This window comes from Drosophila tropicalis, unplaced genomic scaffold, assembly GCF_018151085.1.
Source record: "Drosophila tropicalis isolate 14030-0801.00 unplaced genomic scaffold, ASM1815108v1 contig_443, whole genome shotgun sequence".
Classification (NCBI taxonomy): domain Eukaryota; kingdom Metazoa; phylum Arthropoda; class Insecta; order Diptera; family Drosophilidae; genus Drosophila; species Drosophila tropicalis.
Window position 1 is genome coordinate 2,210,395 of NW_027172907.1, and position 17,886 is coordinate 2,228,280.

At 39.8% G+C, this 17,886-nt stretch overlaps 1 protein-coding gene across 1 annotated transcript; it reads right to left on the reverse strand.

Moving 5' to 3' along the window:
• Positions 1 to 529: 529 nt before the first annotated feature.
• Positions 530 to 17,799, reverse strand: ImpE1 (Ecdysone-inducible gene E1). Its single transcript, XM_068285873.1, has 6 exons — positions 17,663 to 17,799; positions 12,490 to 12,661; positions 12,009 to 12,140; positions 1,940 to 5,889; positions 1,315 to 1,864; positions 530 to 1,251 (listed from the first exon to the last, which is right to left on the reverse strand). Exons 1-6 carry the CDS (start codon positions 17,765 to 17,767, stop codon positions 1,181 to 1,183), a joined length of 4,980 nt encoding a protein of 1,659 aa, XP_068141974.1. The 5' UTR covers positions 17,768 to 17,799; the 3' UTR covers positions 530 to 1,180.
• Between the last annotated feature and the right edge of the window lie 87 nt (positions 17,800 to 17,886).

Sequence of the window (17,886 nt, forward strand, 5' to 3'; positions counted from 1 at the left end):
GGGAGGTGGAACAATTTGACACGTGCTAGCTAAATAACATTCCACATCTTCACTCTCTTCCATTCTCCCCACCGTGCTAGCTGATTATTACAGTTTTAGTGACTCTAAAACTGTTTCAAACTGTAAGTAGTCTTGTAATCTTAACGAAATTCTTTCTTATTTATATAATTATTAAAGCATTCTTCTAGGCGATATTAACAGCTGATTCCAATTAATTTCCATATAAATTATTTATCCAAATAATTAGTAAAAAAAAACAAATCATTATGTTTTAATAGTTTTTTTTTTGTTCTTTAATTCTATAAATAAATTCATTTTATTAATTATTAATATTATTTTTAATGCATTCTTCGTTGTTTTCTTTTTGTGTTATCATTTTTATATACTTTTTTTTTTTTTTTTATTTTTTTTTTTTTTTTTTGCCTTCTGACTTTGAGAAAGTCCGGACGAGAATATCGTTCGGACTATAATTACATTCACATTGATGAGATATTATTATGGAATTGGAATTGGAATTGGAATTATATAATATAAATAAGGCCCTATATATGGATCAGTTGAAGACACATTTACATTTTTTACTTATTTACAAATAAAAAAAGTTAAACGATTAAAATGCATTGCTTTAGTTTGTTGTTGTTGTTGTTTTTAAAGTTTCATTTTGCCTGGCCAATAATTTTGTTTAATTTTTTAATATTTATTAATATAAATATATATATATTTAAAAAAAAAAATCTATACTAATAGAAGATTTCTCAGGATCGTTTGAGGGGTCATGGGGGGTAGGGGCGTGGGGTGTGGTCGATAAATAAATAAATAATAAATAAATAAATAAATAGTTGTGATGTAAGCAGCAAATAAATAGTGTCAAACGCTCAATTGACAAAATCGCTGGATCAAAGGGGGCAACTGCTGATATATACATATGTACATATATCTATCTAACAGATTTGCATCTGCCCTTTGCTAGCAAGTTGGCCAATGGGCGTGCCAATAAATAATTCAATCGAGGATTGTTCATCTTTTCTGTTTTGACATCCTCAAAAGGCAGTTTTAGGAGTAAGAGTCGTCAGGGTCGACAGTGTATATAGCATGATGATCTTGATAGTGAATATAATGTGTTTTGTGTGTGTGTGTTTGTGAGAGTGTTTCGTGTGTGTGTGTGTCTGTGTGCTTGTGTCTACCAGAGAGGCATAGGACGTTGCCGAGCCAAATAAGTAGGCAAACTGGCAGCCGTAGGCGCTGGGCAACCTGAAATGATAAATTAATGATTAGATTTCAAGGATCTGGAACGGTGTTGGTGTCTCTACTTACGGCAAACGGCGCAGGTCTGCTCATCGGTGCCATCACCGCAACCATCCCGTCCGGAGCACACAATGGCCGTGGATCGGCACAAACCGTTGCTACAACGATGCGGACAATAGGCGTCCGCCTCCCGTCTGCCGCCATTCAAGAGGCCACCAGCCTCAATTAGTCGCATAAAGAGATTGGGCATGGCCCGGGAGCCACACAAATGTGGAGGCTCATCGCTGCCATCTTTGCAGGAGACAATCGCATTGCAGTACTCGTACTCGGGCAGGCATTCACCGCTCTTGCAGCGGAAAGTGTGCTCAGGACAAGTGTTGCCGCCACGGAGAGCGCCATCGCAGCCGAGCTCATCCTCGCCATGAGGACACTGTTTGCGGCCATCGCAGAGGGCGGCTCGTGAGATGCAGCGACCACTGCGCTCGCAGCGGAACGATTCCTGGGGACAGGTCTGATTGAGACGGGCATTGTGCGAGCATTCCTCATCGGAGTCATCATTACAATCGGCACGGCCGTCGCAAACAAAGAACCACGAGATGCAAACACCACTGGAACGACACTGCACGAGGAGACAGAAGGAAAAGGGGAGTCAAATTAATGTGTGAATAGGTAAGAAAGAGAGGAATAGACTCACCTGGAAGGTTCCTGGACTGCAACCCGTTTGCTTTGCACTGCATTGATTGGCTTCCGGCTCACCGCTAGCCGCACAATCGCAGACTCCACGTCCATTGCAGATTGTATGAGGATCAGCCAATTGACATTGGCGATCGGTCGAGCAGGGCAGACCCAAGGAGATGGCCTCCAAACCCAACTCCACACGTTTGCGCAATTCCGAACCGGGCTTGGAACCCATCACGGTAGGTGCTAACGATGAGCTGATTGCTATTGGCTCAGGTGTGGCTTCCTCATCGGTCCAACTGGTCATCAATGGCTTCAATGTGGTGACTACCGGTGCAGCGGGTTCCATAAGGGTAACGCGACTAGCCAAGCCTAGCATCGTCTGTGTGGTTATCTCCACTATATCAGCTGGATTGGGAGTGGCCTCTTCTTCGTGCTGATGATGCATGTTGTCGTTCTCTAATCCTTCAATATGATTGTTATCAATCTCTAATGTGGTTGATTCTACAATTAGATTGTCCGATTCCAATTCCTGCAGACGTATGGCGTTCGAGTGATCCGAGAGATCAAAAGGTAACTCCTCAGGTGAAAGAGTATGATCATCGTCCTCTACATTGGCTACCACTGTGGCGACTTCACTTTGCTGTTCCTGTTCATCTGTCTTTTCGTGCTCTTGCTGGTGTTCCTGTTCCTGTCCTGGTTTGTTTTCTTCCTCGACTGGAACTTCTGGAATTTCATCATCATTTGAAGGCAAGGGAGTGGTAAGGTCTTCCTCTTCGTATTCAACCTCATCCTTGTCCTGCTGTTGCTGCTGTTCGTGATGTGATTGTTCCTGGAGCTGTTCTTCCGCATGATCATGGGTTTCATCAGCCTCGGCCAGAAGATCAAGCAAAGCAGGCATTTGTGCTGGAACTTCGTCCTCCTCTTCCTTCTTCTCTTCATCCTCCTCCTCCTTCACTTTCTCTGTGTCATCGTTGTGTTGGTCGTTGTAATTGGTCTCTTGTTGCATTGGCACTGTCTGAGATGGCTGCTCACCAAATGGCACCGGGGGCACAGTGCTATCGCCCTCCAACATCAGATCACTTAGGATATCTGCAATGCTATCGCTTTCCTTGAAATTATCCTGATCCTCGTGTTCTTCACTCACAATGGCGCTGGGTGCATCAACGGTCTCGGAAGCGGCTGCAGCTTCGGTAGCAGCTGATGCTGTCTCTTCGAAGTCCTCGTTGGCCAATGGTTCCTCTACTGGGGCCAATGATTCCTCTACAGCATCAGTAGACGATTCGCTTTCTTCTTGTAAATGTTCCTCGGTTTTTACATCTTCGTCCGTTTGCGGTTCTTCGATCTTTTCATCTTCGACCTGATCTAATTGTTCCTTCTTTTCATCTTCTTTATGCTCCTCCTGTTCCTTTTCTTCATGAATCTGTTCTACTTCAGGAAGTTCTTCTTTTTCCAATTCGGGCTTTTCTTCTTTTTCCTCTTCGATTGTGCTCAGTTGGGACTCTTCTGCCTTCTTATCATCTTCCTGGGCTAGTTCCTGCAAATGCTCTATGCTTGTGTAATCCTGTTCGGCCTCGACTATCTTCTCCATCTCCTGCTCCGGTTGCAGCTTGTCTTCAAATTCTTCCACCTGCTCATCGGCAGCTGCAAATGGTGTTTCATCCGCATCTTTTATCTCTTCCGGCTTTTCTTGGTTGTCATCCACATTTGGTTCAGCGCCATGTATGATATTATCAATTTCATCTTTCTCGCCACTTTCACTGGTCGCTGGTGCGCTGGTGACAACTTCTTCGGCTTCCACTTCATCGGCCTTAACCACTTGCTGGGGCACATCTGTGGTTAGCTCGACAGCGGCGGCATCTTCATCATTATGATGATGATCAGTCTCAGTTTCTGTGACAGCCTCAGTGGTTTCCTGCTCTAGTTGATCTGCTTCAGTTTTAATTGGACTTAAGTCAGCAGCACCTTCATTAGCAGCCGCATTGTCCACTGGAACCGTATCCTGCAACTGCTCCTTCTCCTCTTCCTCAACCTCAACCTCCTTCTCTGTCTCTGGCTCAGTCTCTGATTCGGATTCCGCCTCCTCCTTCTCTGCCTGGGGCTGTACAATTGCTTCCGACACTTCGGGCGTTTTAATTGCATTTGCATTTTCCTCATTCACCGCCTTCTCTGGCTGCTCTTCCTCCACCTCCTGTAACTTTGGCTCCTCCTCAACATCAGTTTCAGTCTCAGTCTCTGCCTCTGTCTTCATTTCATCTTGTTCGTTATGAAGATTGGCAACTTCTGGTTGGGATTCTGTTGCGGTGGCAGCTTCAGCATCAACTGGCGCCAATTCATCATCATTTGTTGGGTATGTCAATTGTTCGTGCTCCGCTTCGGTGATTGCCTCCACTTGTTCCGCCTCTGCTTCCACTTGCTGTGTCTCTGTCTCTGGCTCCACCTCTGTCTCTGGTTCCGTCTCTGGCTGCGTCTCTGTTTCTGTTTCAGTCTCTGCCTCTGCCTCTTGTTGCTTGATTTGCTGTAGCTCTGTTGTCGCATCTATTTCAACCTGATCATCTACATGAATTTCTTCTTGTTGTGAAGGAACTGGAATTGGCTCTTGCTCTGGTTTTAATTGATTGGCTTCATTTAAATCATCTTCGTCACTTGTCGGCTTGATGTCGGCGCTTTGTTCTGCCTCATCGATTTCAGTGACGTTCACTTGTTGCTGTTCCTGCTCCTGCACCGGCTTCTGCTCTTCGTTTGCCTCAATTTCTGCAGCTTCAGTTGCTGTCAAGCTAGCCTCGGGTTCTTCGGGTTCTTCTGTTCTGGTTGGTGGCTGTGGCATTTCATCATCGCCAGAAGACTGGGCAGAGACTTCTGCCTCTTCTTCCTGCTGCTCAATGTTTGACACCTTAGTCACACTTTCAATTTCTCCAACATTTTCATTCACGGGTATCAATTCATCATTAACAACACCCGTCTCCGGTTCCCGCTCTCCATCATCATGCTCCTTTTCATTTTCTTGCTCATCTTCAAGTTGGTAGTTCTGGGTGGTTGCCTCTAACACTTCGTCTTGATGTTGTTGTTGTTCCTGTTGTTGTTGTTGTTGATGATGGTGCTCCTCCTCTTCGTAATCAAATTTCATGGTATCATCCGACCCAGAAGCTTCCTCAACAACTTCCTCATTGACCTCCTCTTCGGCATGGGTGGATGGTGGTTTGGCATCAGTTTCGGGTCTGTTTTCATTTTCCTCGACATACTCCTCATCGATTTTATAAGGATAATCATCTGTGGGTGCCGCTTCGGTCTCCGATTCGACAGCCTCCACATTTTCAGTGGGCAGCACATCGGCGGGGGTGAGCAACTGTTGACTGCCCGTGGTTGTTTGTGGCAACGATTCTGGAATCTTCTCTGACATGGGCTTGATTAGATTCTCCTCCTCCAATTGCTGCTGTTGGGTCAATTCAGTCTCTTCGTGGGCCATATCAATGGCAATGGCTTCTGTTTCCAATTTCTCACCGTTATCCAAGTCATTGATTTCGGGTCGCAATTTGCTAGACTCGCTATCATCTTCCTCAAGAGTTTGTTCTTCCACACTAGCGGGTAGTTCATCTTCCAATATGATGGCTGATTCTGGGGCGGATGTTGCTTTGGTTGTTGTTGTTGTTGTTGTGGGCGTTGGTGTTGTTGTTGTTGTTGTGGGCGTTGGTGTTGTTGTAGTTGTTGTTGATGTTCTTGGTGTTGTGGTAGTCTTTCTTGTTGTTGTCGTAGTGGTGGTGGTGGTGGTGCTTGCCTTCTCTACCGTTGGCTGCTGCTCATCGATCTCATCTGCCGCCTGGGCTATGCATAGACCACCCACCATTTTGGCTGGCGCAGTGCATTGGCAACGTCCAAACAGATTTGGTATTAAAAAATCGCAATGGGTGCGGCTATCAAACATTTGGCAATGGGCATGGCTATAACAGACAGCTCCAGGATGGGCAGCTAAAAGTACAAACGGAAGAAATAATTGTGAGCAAAAGAATGGTTTAGCCTGTGTCGGTGAGATGAGGAGGAGACGAAGCAAGGTTGGTAATTCTCATGAGATTTTGCCGCTCTGTTCGGCACTGTGATCTGCTTTATTAAACTAACCGTAAAACCAAGCACCAAATGCATATTAAAAACTCATCATCATCATCATCATCATGAACATCATTGTTGTTTCTGCCAATGTTTTACCCGCCTTCGACTTGCCTAATAACCGTCAATAAAGTCAACTGCATCAACGCATGTAGAAGAAGATGACGTCGTCTTCATCGTCTTTTTCTTCTTCTTCGTCTTCTGCTTCTTCTTCTTATGCTTTAACCATTCTCATTCTGCATTCTGCATTCAGCAGCATTCCCGTTCCTCATCAGCATTCCACTCACCCATAACTGGCAAGCAACGCCACCTGCGTGTCTACTTCATCTGCCATTGACTGTCTGTCCTCTCTATCTCTATCTCTCTGTTTTTTTCTCTCTTTCTCTCTCTGTAAGTATGGTTTTTTTTTTCTGGAATCTCAGCTAGTCTCTGACCCACTTTCCGGACGAGCTGCTGCTGCTGCTGCTCCTCAGCCTCAACTTGTTTTCACTTGTTTCGTTATTTTGGCCACTGGCAATGCGGCGACATGCCATTACCATTAGCCACAACTGCAACTACTTCCCCATTTGTTGCCCCACCACCTCCACCACCACTACCAACACTATCACCACCTGGCAAGTTGCTACTGCACCTGCAGCTGCACTTGCAATCGTCTTGCCTCCTCAACTACCGCAAAAGCCGCCGCCGCCGCTGCCACCGCCCTTAGGGCAATGTCTGGCAAAAGACTCAAGTTATTTTTTCCTTCAAGTCTAGAGAGTTAACCGCTCCAATTTAAATTATGCCTGCACGTTGCCTTTGATTCATTCGCAGTTAATGTGAGTTGGCAATTTGAAGTTGCAATTTCTCACTCACTTTAATTAATGTCTTTGCCAGATATTTCACTTGAAATATTTACAATTACTCAACTAGAACAAATTGTAATTGAGCCATAACATATGTACATAATTGAACTATTTGTGCTTAATTAACATTCATCGTGGATAATTTTAGGAAATAATTGGTAGTTAAAGTTTGATGCAAGAAATTAAAAGAATGTTTTATTAAGCAAAATCATAAAACAAAATTTTAGCAACTCTCTAAGGAATTTCGCATATCACAAGTCCAACAAATAGCAAGAATTCAGCAAGTCGGCATATTACAAAAGGTTTTCTTCTTTTATTATTATTATTATTATTAAAGTTGCCGGCATTTTGGCATTGCATTTGGCCATGTACAATGGGGAATAGAGCAGGTCTCTCTCTCACTCTTTCTCTCATAAACCGGTTCAACTCACAAAAATCCCAAAAAAAGGCATATAAAAGGCAGGCAAAACGTGGCGTATACTTAACTAAACCTGACACTGACACTGGCAACAGCCAAACGGGCAATGGCAATGGCAATGGCAATGGAGGCAACCTCCATCTATTGGCCATTTCCAAATGCGAGTAGCTTCAATCGGAAACGTGTCTAGCTGCTGCAGTTTGACACCAATATATGAAATGGTAGATGAAGTGTATGTATGTATAAAGAGATGGATGTAGAAGGAGAAAAGTAGAAAAGCAAGAATTCAATGCAATCCATGGGAATAATACACTCAAAACGATAACTATTCAATATTAATTTGTTGTTGTTCAATGAATCCTTGAAATTTTAGTCTCATTAGAATTTCTTTAAGTGTAGGCAGTGGCAGAGATCTTTCACTTTTATAGAACACATGCAATTGCACAAATGGCCACCCTGCCCGATGCCTCAGGGGGCTGAAGACTGGTGATCGATCTCTCTCTCTCTCTCTCTCTTGCGTGGTCACCCATTGAGCTGGTGTGACAGGTTGCACGACTGCAGCGGGTAACCCACTTCGATTACCAAAGCGGAGCGCGTGTGAAAATGCTTTGTTGTGTGTGCCACAGTTGGTGGTTGGTTTGGTAGATCGGTGGGTCGGTCGGTTGACTGGTTGTCTGGTGTTGTGTTGGTGGCTCTCGCATCATAAACAATAATTTCATCAAAATCAACATAAATTAAATTTTAGCTTCCGCAGCGGAATCGCAATATCTATGTCAACTAGGCACGCACAGGCTCACAGAGATGTTGAGATTTTTTTATACTTGTAGATACGTTTGTATCTGAAGATCTAAGTGTGGCATTGAGCGCATTCCTTGTGGCTTTAATAAGTCCATTTATCTCTCTCTCTGTTTCTTTCTCTCTCCATCCCTCTCTTGGCAGCTTTCATTATACAGCAGCAAACTTGATTTTTAATTTGTTTAATGTAATTTGCATTTTTTGGCCAGGCCATTTGATTGACTTGTCTGGATATTTTCTCAGCCATCAAGATGCTTTTTGGCGGAAGTTCCAAAAAACAAACAAAAGCTTAAAAAAGACAGAGAAAACGAGAGAGAGAGAGAGAGAGATAGAGAGAGAGAGAGATAGACGTTCCACATAATTTGCATGCAATTTCAAATTTGCCGCAATTTCCACTTTGAAAATGGCCATTCAAAAAGAAAATTTTCTTGCTTCTGACTGCCGCAAATTAACACAGTTTGTTTCGGTTTTTGGTTTGGTCGTTTTTCGGTTTTTGGGGTCATGCGAAATGAAATGGAATGTGTCGCAATGGAAAGTGTTTTTTTTTTTTTTTTTTTTTTTTGCTTGTGCTTGCGGCTTAGTTGGGTGGGCTTAGGAGATTTTTTTGGTTTTAAACAAAAGCCAAAAGCTTAAATTATTCATTCACTCTTTTTACTCTTTTTTGTTGTCTTCCTTCTTTCTTTCTCTTTTTGCTTTGTGCTTTGGGAAGAAAGCAAAACTAAGATCTCGGAAATGATATAAAATTATAATGGCAACAAAATTAATCTATGCAATATTTACCCAAATTTATAGGTTTAATCATTTCCCTTAAGTTATATCATTTTGGACTAATTTTGTTTTGTTGTTAGCCCCTCCCCTTCTTCATCTTCCCCTCCCATGAATAACAAATGAATACGTTTTTTATGGCTCAAAGAGACTTTTTGTCCAGAATCCATTCTGTCTATGCTCTTCGTTTCGCGTTGTTTCGTTTGATTTTTCGCTTATCTTATCATTCTCATTGACGAAATTCTGCATGCTTCTAACGTTTATCTTTAATTTCTTTCATCTTACTTGGGTATTTTATCCCCATTTCAATTGTTACTCAGATTAACAAATATTATTCGCTATTTACCCTCTTCTAAATGCATCTTATCATCACTTTACACTTCATGACCAACTCCAACTCCAACATCATTTCCATATCCATTTCCCTCTTCATCTCCAGCATCATCTCTTATCCATTGACTTCACTTTTGCTGCAAATATCTCTCGATTGGAGAGTTCGTTTACATTCAACTTCTCTGTTCTATGTTTGTTTGCTGCCATGAATGAGGGGGGCAACGGGGGGGCTTTTGAGTGGTAGAGACTATTGGATCATTATCTGCATTTGCTGCATATGTTGGCATACTTTTTTGCCCCCCCTCCGCTCACCTATTTGACTTTATGAAAATGAGCACGAAGATGCCAAGCGGAGGAGTTGATGGAGGAGGAGGAGATGGAGGCGGAGCAGGAGCCAACATTGTCATATGTTAGCATAACTCATAAAGATCGCAGAATGAAGGTGGCTCGTTAAAACAAAAAACAAAAAAAGAAGAGAAGAGAAAAAAAAAACACTAAAAAAGAGCAACAACCATGCGAAAGGCGGCCTTAAAGCCAATCCCGGAATGGGCTTGTCGTTTGTTGTATGTTGTTGTTTTTGCTGTTGGGTTAAGGTGCATGGGAAACTGGAACAAGTGGCAACAGCCGCACTAGCGAAAGCCTGCCACCAAGTTAAACCTACCAACAACAAAAATCTGGCACAACACTTGCTGACCCAGGCAAGACAGAGAGAGAGAGAGAGAGAAGTGAACGTACTGAGGCCGTGCCCAATTTCAATCCCAATTCCCCCCCGAAAAAAAAAAACTGTTTACAAAACATTTTTGTCAACCTCCTCCCCATCTTGGCTAACATGGCAGAATTTTCTGTTTACCCTGTCCTGCTTCTTCTTCTTCTTCTTCGTCTTCTTTGCTAATTGGACTTTCTTCCTGGACTTTCTCAAAAGCTCGAGCATAATCAGTGCAATTTAATTACAAGTCGGAATGGAGTCGAGGCGACTCGAGGCAATTAGCCATGTAAAGTGGTATTAGCCACAAAGAATGAGTGAGAGAGATGCAAAGAGGGAGAGAGAGAGAAAGAGAGAGAAAGACAGAGAGCAACATATTTCATTCAGATACAAATCACCAAATAAAGCAGAAGAAGCTTAGCTAAAAGGATTTTTGGTTTGTCTCGCTGGTGAAAGGTTCTTTTTGGGCTTTCTTTGTCAGTGTCTCTGTCTCTCTCTGTGTGTTTGTGTGTGTGTGTGTGTGTTTTTGGTGAAAGTATCTGTTTATGCAGCCACAGTTGTTGCACTTGTCGCATTTGTTGCCTGGTTTTGTTTTATATATATGTTTAAAATTAATTTTAATTAAATATTGCAGTCAGTGTCAGATGACAGCTGTTTGCCTCATGCCACGCCCACTTTGGACACAGAAAGTTCTATATATGATAGATATATGCATGTATGTATATAATTAAATCGCCGACGAACGAGAACAACAACAACAACAGGTGAACGGCAATGACACGAAATGTTGCAGTTGCATACAGCTTGGCACATCTTGCCACAGCTTGTGCCTTGCCTCATGTCCAATGGCCATAGCCAAATCGTGTTCTCGCTGTTCATTGCTCTCCTTTGATCGTGCTAACCAGCACAACAAGCAACTAAATGGTAGGCGAGAAAGGGGAGGGCAAGCAGCTGTTGGCAGAGGACAGTCACTGTCCTCTTATCTACCACTTGTTGTCACTTGGGCGTAACCAGGCTCAACTTTACTAATACGAAAAATTATACAAAACTTTCCCCCCAAATCGTTAAAATACTTTAAGTAATTTTTGTCTGTTTTCCAAATTTGTTAATACGAATCTTTAAAAGTTGCCACATTCGACAATGATATGTATATTACTTAACTTATAGACTGCACTTTATACTTCCTATACATATATGCATATAGAAATCAAATGTTGTATTATCGTATTAAGAAATGTCTTTGAATTTATCAAGAATTTCCAGAGAGTAGAGTCAGATGACATAAATTTCTTAGGATAGATCAAAGAATTAACACTTATTGAAGTTATGACACGAAAGGGACAAATGCATGCATAAGTCCCTGTTAGTTCAAACAGTTAGTCAGTTAGTCATTTATTCATTTAAACAAATAAACAAACAAACATATGCTATACATATATATATACCTATTAGCAACATCGTTTCCCCATTTCCGAAAAGAAACTCTTTTAGTCCAAGATCTTAAACATTTACATTTTTTTTGTTGCGTTTCGTTTCGTTTCGTTAGGTTGTTGTTGGTAGGAAACTTGTTTGCCCAGTTCTTGGAAAATTAACCAATTATGCGTATAATTAGTGACACGATTGTGACTGAATGAATGAGAGATCTCTTGAGTGAACGAGAACCCAACATACATATATGTATCTCTCATGGTTGGGTATCTCTTGGGTTATTGTTATTGTTATGCTTATGTTAATTGTTCAAGTCAAGTGATGCAGCGGCAAACGAAAAGGAAAATTGTTATAAAAGTGTTAACGAACAACAAAAACACACACACGCACAGTTAAGAGGGAAGGTGTGGGGGGCATTGCGTGTCATACCACAAAATGATAAGGCAATCTTTAGAGGTTCAAGAATTTATTGCAATTTGCCAAACACCAAATGATATTATTAAGGTTTATTTTTTTCTCTCTTCTGTTTTGTAGTGTGCAATTAACTTTTAGAATGCCATCATGCTACAGAGAGATGGGATATATAGTAGTAATAGTAGTTGTAGTTATATAGTAGGTTAGGGCCAAAACAGTTGGCCAAGATTGAATGTGGATGTTGTTGTTGGTGGTGCTAGTACTTGTGCTTGCAGATGATACTTACGACCCAGACATGTATGTTTGCGGAATTGCAAGAATCCCTCGACGCATCGGCAGGCCCCATCCAAGCAGCTGCTGTTGGCCACCTTCATTGAGCATTGCTCACTCAGTTGGCAATCACCGCCCAGCAATTGAGCTGAAAAGAGAGGAGTGGAGAGGAGAGGAGAGGGGAAAGATGGATTTTTAGATGGTTTTTCTTCTTTCTTTTTTTTTTTTTTTTTTTTGGAATGCATTTAACGGTTCTTTCTCTTTGTGTATTTACTGTAGATAAACACAGAGACACACATTCTGTTTGACTCTGTTTGACTCTCTTTTGGATTTGGGTTTGGTTTGTTTGTTGGTTTGTTAGTTCGTTTGTTTGTCTGTCTTTCTGTCTTTCCGTCTGTCTGTCTGTCTGTCTGTTGGTTCTTCTTCTACTTTTTCTTTTTATATTTTGTGGGTTAATTCAATATGGATATTGCCTAGTTAGTTTGGTTTGTACTTACATGACAAACATCTTTGGTTATCCAATTGTACAAAATATGGCGCACACTCGCAATAGCCTTCCGATGAACAACTGCTGCCCTTTATGAAGTCTGTACAATCCATGTCATGCTGACATCTATCACCCAATTGAAGCGATTGCGAACTATGCAGCAATGTGAAAATGCTTAAAATCTGTGAAAAAAGAAACAAGTTAAAAGAAATCAATTATTAGGTTGTGTTTAAAACTTTAAATAAGTTCTAAAAAAATGTTGATTAAAGTCAAAACCAAATCATAGTCAATTGGAAAAGTCTTTTTCTATGTCTAACAAATGCAACTAAGTTTCAATTTCCCAATATTAAACATTAGTTTTTATTGTCATGTATGTAACATCCACGAGTCCAGAAGGCTAGTCGGGACACAGTTCCCAAAATGTCTTTTTGCCCCCTTATACCCTCAACTAGTGAGCCTTTGGTCATCGAAAACTAAGCCAAACATCTTAATTTTTCGATGGGACCCAATCCGATATATTCGATCAATTGATAAACTAACAGCACAGTTAAATGGGTGCCATCTAATCATAAAATAGATTTAGATTGAATAATTTAAAGCAGAAAACACTTTCCAAATACACAGAATCGATCAATTCCAAAAAGGATTATATCCACAAATCAATACCATGAAATTTGGTTTTAATTCTCAACTGATTTTTGCATTGCACATGTGGTATGATCTTTAGTAATAAGAGGAAATAGTTTCGTTAACATTTATACCATTTACCTAAACATCTTGCTTGAATTTTTTAATGAGAATTCAGAAAGAATCGAAATTTAAACTAAGTCAAACATTGGCTATACAATTCTAGCTTTAACTATATAAATAGTAAATATTTATATAGTATACTAATTGTCTTTAATAGGAAAACAATGCATTTAAATGTGTTTAAGAAACTTTTTTTTAACTGCTTTATATAGTAAATAGTATTAACTAACCCTTATAAAAGCAGTATGTGAAGTACAAAAACATAAAAGGTAATCGAATAGTCTAACACATTCCATAAGGTAGAGTTATAATCATATGCTTAGCCCAACTAACATTAGGTAATAACAATTAAGCATCTAATGTTGTGCTCATCTCTTGGATGTTGGTTGGGCTAAACTACTGCAAATAGCTGACCAGATTAGCATAAAATTTGCTTATATCATGCAACATACATACATATATATGTATGTGTGAGTATATATTATTCTAACAGAGAATTTGCTAACAAATTTGCTAGCAAATGGGTTTCATCTAATTGTTGAAATACACGTTAGAGCCGTTAGCTTATGCCAAGCCAAAACGCTAAAGCCATAAACCACGAAACAAGCCAAGCCAAGCTAAGACAACCCAACTGTAATTAATTTCGTAGACGTAACTTTTTGATCCATCTGCAAGTTGTGTGTATCTCTGGTATCTGTATCTGTATCTAAATCTTTTGCCTACACGTTTTGTGAATGAAAGAAAGATCTCATGTGTGTTTGTTGTTGTTGTTGGTGTTGGTGGCTTTTGTTACATGAGAAATAGAGAGAAAGATAAGAGACGATACGTTATAGATATGGGGAAAAATATATACCTAAACGACCCAAAGCCAATGCCAAACTAAAGTTGTAAAACAAAATTAACAGTTGCCTGAACACACAAACACACACACATACACGCCCATTTCTCTACTACTCATATTATCCCAACAAGAGACGACTATAATTAAAAAAGAACAAAACCTAAAACCAAGTTAAAACAAAAGGCAAGGGTTTTACTTGTATCTTCATAGCAGTCGTCTCCCATTTCTCAGTTGTTCTCTCTGCTTCCATTTTGCAGTTAGAGCCAGGCTTTGGTCTTTGGCTAATAAATAAAGGTAAGAATAGAGTGCAATGTACTTTTCGCCACACGCCATTAATTATGGCCGCGTCTTGGATTACCTCACCCGAAAAAAACAAAAACAAAAAACCAAAAGCAACACAAGCAACAACAACAACAACAATATCAAAAGAGTTAGATAACTGGGTAAGTAGCAAAGAACGGTACTGCTTCCTCTCTACCTTTTTCTCTCTATCTCTCTGTCTCTCGCTCTGTCTTTGGTGAGATGGTGAAAATTTGTTGATGTGTTGATGCATTAAATCGAATGATGACATAAAGTTAACACTCTTGCAGATCAAGATCGAATCGGATTTCCTATTGAATCTCGAATCTGGAATCTCGATTCTCTGGGATATGTTCAAAACAAACAAACCACAAGCCAAACACGCAAATTTTCAATTACTAAACAAATTGAACAAGTTAAGACATTAACTAAGAAACAGTTAGCTAGTTAGTTAGATAGTTGCTTAGACAGTTAGACAGTTTGCCTGAAATTGTCGTGGGTTGCCTCTTGGCCAACTGATGCGTGTCACTACAGATGGCCAAAACGAGAGAGAGAGAGAGAGATAGAAGGGGAGAAGTGACCATCGTAAATGCAACTTTGTCTTAGACAATTTCTTAATAACAATTATGTTGAGCATTGAATATCCTGGCCAAACAGAAACATATAAATACATTGTTTTTTAACGTTTTTCATTATGATTTGGTGACCTACATAAATCAAGTTAGATTTATGGTTAATGATTCATTTTATTTTAGTTTTATGTTTTATCTATTTACAATTAGTTTGAGAGTCTTTTCTCTTCTACCCACCCCCTTTCTTGACCACAATATCAAAAGATATAATAAAAGACATTCGACAAATTTCTCTATATACAATACAATTTGATTTCCAATTTGCCAATCGGTTGTTGGCATTTGAAATCATAACGAAAACACTCAAACAAACCATAAGAGGAACAACAACAACAACATCAAGTGGGCATTAGAATTAGAAAGAATATAAAACGAAACCGGCAGCAGCTGCGCCACTGGCAATGGCAAAGATCCGATCCGATCGGATCGGTTCGGATCGTCGGCATCAATAAAATGTCAATAAAAATTGTTTAATTATGCTTTCAAGTGGCTTTCTGAGCACGAGAGTGACTGTATGACTGAGAGGCTGCTTTAGAGAGATTGTTTAGCGATTGTTATTGCCGCTTGCCGCTTGTTGCCTGCTTTTGCTTTGGGATATGTGGCAGGTTGACCCAATAAAGCAAGAATTAAAACAACAAAACGAGAAAACGACAACAACAACAAACAAAAACCCGAAGCGAAAACAGTCATACAAAGTTACTTTCGTTTGGCCATTTAAGAAGAAAAATAAAAAAAAAAAAAACTCTATGTACTCAACTTCAACTGCCTAAAAACAATTTGCCAAAAAGAGGTGGAACTTTGCTGATGACCAAAATTTAGCCTTAGTCCCAGTGCCAGACCAAGTCGCAGAACCAGACCGTCTGGTGATTTGTCAGTCTAGAAGTCTGCGCCTAAGCCTAGGCTCAAGTAATTCATCTTGCCGCATGAGCAACAGCAACAACAACAACAACAACAAGATAGAAGAAAAACCACTAGCCATTCATCAAGAAGAAGTGCATTCCAAGAAGCGCTAATGAAGCATTGCATCTTTCCCCCTTCGCTACACTTGAAAAAAAGGAAACAAAACTCTATGAGCGATAATTGTTTAACATCTTCTGAATAAAACAAAAAGAGTTTAGTTTAAATCTAAAACTCATTTTAAAGCTGGAAATACTTTCTTTTTATATTATAAAAATGGATATCTGTTGGAAATAAATAATAATTGATTTTAGCTTCTTATTCTAACCAATTATTGTATCAACAAATTCGAATTTATATTCTTTTCGAATCGATTTCCCATTTTGTTCTAGTATTTAGATTAAAAGATTTGCTCCAAATCATTTAAAAAAGATTAAAGAAATTATTTTGTTACGTAGTCTTTTGTTTCGTTACCATGTTTTACAAATTACATTTGTTTACACGGTTTTATTTTCTCTCTTTTGGTCTCTATAGAGGATTTCTTTTATGTTATTTAATGATCGGTGGGCGCCAGACTGTCTAGTGACCTTTACCCTTACACAAATGTAAACTGCAGGTGAAGAGGAAAAGAGTGAACAGCCGAGACTGAAACGAAACGAAACGAAACGACCAAGAAAAGAGAGAGAGAGAGACAGAGAGCAAGGTCCAAAAGGTAAAAAGCCAAATGGCAAAAAGCCTAACAAAAATGCCCATAAGAAAACAAAAAAAAACCTCCAGAATCTAACAACGAACATTGAAAAAGGAAATTCTTCTCCACTCAGTTTGCTTTAATTGAAATACTATAAAGGAAAAAAAGGAAAAGAAGAAAAACTTACTAGTATTTTCCCATAGTAAAAAAAAAAAACAAAAACAACTAAGATAAAGTACACGGGCAATGAAATTTTATGAATGCCATCATTCAAAACGTAGAAGAACAGGGTTCCCAGTTAAGGGGAATTCAAATGGACGGCTTTGCAACAGTGTCTGGCGGGGCCAAGGGGGAACCAAACGAAAAAAAATTGAAATAGAAATAGAAAAAAGAAAAAACTCCCACCTTCTTTATTAGATTAATGCTGGCTGCGACCTCCCACTGTTTGAACATTAACAAGAACGAACGAACGAACGAACGAATGAATGAACATCATCATCATCATCATGAGCATCGCATCGACTCAACGCCTATGGAAAAAAAAAGAACCCCAGCCCACCCCCCTTTAGCCCCATGCCTATTTATCATCTACAATTTGACCTAATGGCCGACTTCACAGCTCTTTTCACAACTGAAATAGAAATGGAAACAGCTACAGCCCACACCAACACCAACAACAATACAACAACAAGAAGAACACAAAAAAAGACAAAAACAAAAAAAAAAAAACACATCAAAACGACTTCAAAAATATAAACCGAAAAATGTGCCAAAAAAAATGTGAAAAAATGTTTATGAATCTTTCTTTTTCATTGTTTAAATGCGAGCATTAACAATGGTCAAGCAGCAAGTGACAAACATTTTACTTTTTTTTTTTTTTTTTTTAACCATACATTTATCTGCTTTTTCTTTCTTTCTTTTTGGTTTATTTTTTTGCTTGCTTGTTTTGTGTTTTGTGTGTTTTTTTATGTAGAGCAATTCGAAATTGGCCACGCCCCAAATGACTTATAGAAATGTGGGCAAAAAAAAAAAAAATATATATCTATAGTTTGGAAAAAAATAATTCATGACTTACCGCTAAGAGGGGCTTGACCGTTGAACTGGAACTGCGTTTCATTGCGTATGCAGCCGCTGCCGCTGCCGGCGTTGGCGCAGCTGTCGTCGAAGACGTCGCTGTCATGGCGCCTAACCAAGATGCTGGGCCCCAACTGTAGTTCTTCTTCTTGCTTGAGATATATGTAATCTCTCGACGATATTGTAGTTTTTTTTATGAATTTTTTGTCTTTATATTTTTGTAAG

What these genes read in the sequence shown, in the direction of transcription:
- ImpE1 (XM_068285873.1), bottom strand. Translation starts at nt 17,767, where the DNA reads ATGACAGCGACGTCTTCGACGACAGCTGCGCCAACGCCGGCAGCGGCA. An exon ending in CAAACATACATGTCTGGGTC is followed by an intron (nt 5,890 to 12,008) that starts GTAAGTATCATC and finishes TTGTACTTTTAG; the next exon opens with CTGCCCATCCTGGAGCTGTC. An exon ending in GCAGTCCAGGAACCTTCCAG is followed by an intron (nt 1,865 to 1,939) that starts GTGAGTCTATTC and finishes CTCCTCGTGCAG; the next exon opens with TGTCGTTCCAGTGGTGTTTG.